Source organism: Polyodon spathula, chromosome 24 (genome assembly GCF_017654505.1).
Source record: "Polyodon spathula isolate WHYD16114869_AA chromosome 24, ASM1765450v1, whole genome shotgun sequence".
NCBI classification, from domain to species: domain Eukaryota; kingdom Metazoa; phylum Chordata; class Actinopteri; order Acipenseriformes; family Polyodontidae; genus Polyodon; species Polyodon spathula.
This window is the reverse complement of record NC_054557.1, coordinates 18,170,983-18,174,568: the sequence shown is the minus strand read 5'-3', so window position 1 is coordinate 18,174,568 and position 3,586 is coordinate 18,170,983. Positions and strand designations below refer to the sequence as shown.

The window sequence follows — 3,586 nt, the reverse complement described above, 5'->3', positions numbered from 1 at the left end:
GAGCCTGTTCGCCTTCCTGGAGCACCGCAAGATGAGGAAGAACAAGCTTAGCTGCAGCTACACCAAGACGGTGGCCCTCACCATCTCCGCCTACCAGGAGGACCCCGAGTACCTCCGGGAGTGTCTCCTCTCTGTCAAGAACCTCCAGTACCCTCTGGACAAGCTCAAGATCATCATGGTCGTCGACGGCAACAGCCCGGATGACCAGTACATGATGGACATGTTCAAGGAGATGTTCGGGGAGGGCGCGGGGAGCTACGTGTGGAAGAACAATTACCACTCCTGGGACCACAAGGCTGCTCTGGAGGAGTCGCTCAAGGATCAGCACATATATCAGAACCCAGAAGAGCTGGACTACAGGGAGGTGGAGATGGACGACCCACAGAGGCTGGACGTGGAGGACCTGATCAACAGCAAGCGATGCGTGTGCATCATGCAGAAGTGGGGCGGCAAGAGGGAGGTCATGTACACCGCCTTCAAGGCGTTGGGGGACTCTGTGGACTACGTGCAGGTGAGAGCCGTGGTTCCATCTCATTCATTCCATCATCTCTTACTAGATAGAGTCAGCTGTTCTGTACATGTCACACATGCACACACATGTTAGAAATGTTTTTAAAGTGTTTTCTCTTGCTCTCCTTCCTCAGGTGTGTGACTCGGACACTAAGCTGGACCCCTTGGCCACGCTGGAGCTGGTGAAGGTGCTGGAGTCTGACGAGCGGTACGGGGCAGTGGGGGGAGACGTGCAGATCCTCAACCTCAGCGAGTCCTACATCAGCTTCATGAGCAGCCTACGCTACTGGATGGCCTTCAACGTGGAGCGCGCCTGCCAGTCCTTCTTCAACTGCGTGTCCTGCATCAGCGGCCCCCTGGGTAAGAATTTCACCTGCTGAGTAAAGAGCTGGGGTTCTGATCATGCGTCCGAGAAGCAGCCCATCAGGACCAGCACATGTGTGTTGATCCAGATGGCGTGGCGACCCCTGAGTGTTGGGGTAGCATCTCATTCCACCCCTAGTAATGAGCGCTGTGCTTCTGTGCTTCCTCTAGGTCTGTACAGGAACGACCTCCTGCAGCTGTTCCTCGAGTCCTGGTACAATCAAAAGTTTCTGGGCACGCACTGCACCTTCGGAGATGACAGACACCTCACCAACAGGATGCTCAGCATTGGATACGCCACCAAGTAAGTGTCAGCACCTCGCTCGATCCCTCCCTGCCATCTGTCCATGAAAACCCTCAAAGACAGGAGGTGCTGCAAACATTGAGTAAACATGAGTAAACATAACTCGGTAATCAGGCGACTTGATTATACTATGTAACACAATTTTTGATCCTGGGTAGTAAGTGTTATTTAAAGTAATACAAAGATGACTACAAAAGATTTAGAAGTGAGTAGTTTTTCGAGATTTCTTAAATTTACAGTATAATTGTAAATCTCGAAAAACTACTCACTTCTAAATCTTTTGTAGTCATCTTTGTATTACTCTAGTATAAATACATGTTAATTTGGATTCATATGTTGTTTTTTTCTGACTTTATGTGAACGAAAAGTCACACATTTGCCTGTTTTCCCATTGGAAATAGTGATATTTTGAAATATCACTGTCCTGGTCACAAAAGCAAAGTTTGTGGGGAATAATAGCCATTTTCTATACTTTTGAGGCATAAGCAATTAGGAAATAACACTTACTACCCAGGAACAAAAAATAAAATAAAAAATTGTTACACAGTGTTATTTAGAATTGGTAAAAGAATAAGAAGAGGTTCGGTGACTAGAAGTCTTTCTCATCTCCACTCTCCACTGATAAAGTGTGAATGATCTCTTCATGGCTGTTATCGATGTGCATGCTCTGAGTAGACCTTAGCCTTGGAGGTGGGTCCTCGTCATGGCGCTGTTACCTACAGCAGGCAGGCAAGGAAAACGCAAAACGGCAAAAAAAACGAATCATTCCGTTTCGCCCCCTACGGGAGCTCTGAGTTTTGAACTGGCTGTCCCCTTGTTCCAGGTACACAGCGAGATCCAAGTGCTACACAGAGACCCCGGGCCAGTTCCTGCGCTGGCTCAACCAGCAGATTCGATGGACCAAGTCCTACTTCCGCGAGTGGCTCTACAACTCTCTCTGGTGGCACAAGCACCACCTGTGGATGACGTACGAGTCCATCGTGACGGGGATCTTCCCCTTCTTTGTCACGGCCACGGTCATCATACTGTTCTACACCAGGGGCCTGTGGCACATCATGTGGATCCTGCTGTGCATCCAGATCATTGCACTGATCAAGGCTCTCTACGCCTGCCTCCTGCGCATGGACCCGATCATGGTGTTCATGTCTCTCTACGCTGTGCTCTACATGACCAGCCTGCTGCCCTCCAAGTACTTCGCCATCCTCACCATGACCAAGAGCAGCTGGGGCACGTCGGGGAGGAAGAAGATCGTGGGGAACTACATGCCGCTGCTGCCCTTGTCCATTTGGGCTTTGATCCTCCTGGGAGGCCTCTTCCATGCCTGCTACATGGAGGGCATCTCGAATTGGAGCCTTCTCTCCAAGAAAGCGGAGATCCCCTACCTGATCTATGGGACGGTCGCTTACGCCTGTTTCTGGATCTTCATGATCAGCATGTACTGGGTGTTTTTCAGGCGTTGCTGGCGGAAGAGAGCCGATTACTATGACATCAATGTGTGAGACTCCATCTTCGAAGGGCCGAGGTGTGCTTGGAGATGTCGTCCCCTGGCACTGTGTGGGGGGGTGGGGGCGATGTCATTGCCGCATCACTGCCACACGTTCAGGGATTAAAATACTTCTGGAAATGAAGGATGGACTGGGACTTTTCACTGGGACCAGTGACTGGATTGTTCTTGTAAAGATTCTTCTTCTTATTTATTTATTACTTACAATTGTTACAAGAAATCACAGTGCAAACTATCACATTACAGAATATCACAATACCAATAAGAACTGTTACAAAATACAGTAGTAAAATCAGTAGATCCATTTCGAATCCTATACACCACAATTTTTATGGATATAGACAGTTTTATGTATGCTTATTTATTGGGGCTTGTTTTGGTTATCATGTTGATTAATTCAAGCTGGTAGATTATTTTGGAAGATGGCATAAATTGATAGTAAAAACGGGGACTGGTTAATTATTGGAAGGGTTTGAGCAAGAAACTTTGAGCAAAAATTCACATATAAGGCTTAGCACAGTGCCATAAAGTTGGAACAGCTAGAAATGTGTAAATATGTCCTGTGTGATGGAATGAGAGACTCATGTGTATGATTGTGATCATGCAGACTGTATTTCTAGTTTTGTTATTCGTTAAATACAGTTTAAATCCAGGGTTTTTTTTTGTTCAAATAAATAAAACTATTTTTTAACAAAAGTTTGAGACTTGAGACTGGTTATTCTCTATATCCATCTATGTAATTATGTAGATATTGCTGGGAGGACTTGTCTATGCATGTTTAGTTATCAAGCCGATCGCAATTCCTCTCGGTGATATCAATTTAGATGTCATGCAGTAAAGTTTAAATGATATAATTATGAAGTGTTTAGAATGACCTCGTTTTTATTAAAAGTTTCCACATTTTG

The 3,586-nt window shown here is 46.3% G+C and overlaps 1 protein-coding gene across 1 annotated transcript in view; it reads left to right on the top strand.

Moving 5' to 3' along the window:
- has1 (hyaluronan synthase 1) overlaps nt 1–3,377 on the top strand; it is a 3,600-nt gene extending 223 nt beyond the window's left edge. The window contains exons 1-4 of the mRNA XM_041226838.1: nt 1–511; nt 645–870; nt 1,045–1,177; nt 2,001–3,377. The exon at nt 1–511 is cut by the window's left edge and continues 223 nt beyond it. Coding sequence (XP_041082772.1) covers nt 1–511; nt 645–870; nt 1,045–1,177; nt 2,001–2,676 — 1,546 coding nt within the window. The 3' untranslated portion in view covers nt 2,677–3,377. The remainder of the gene's footprint in view (nt 512–644; nt 871–1,044; nt 1,178–2,000) is intronic.
- The last annotated feature ends 209 nt before the right edge of the window (nt 3,378–3,586 follow it).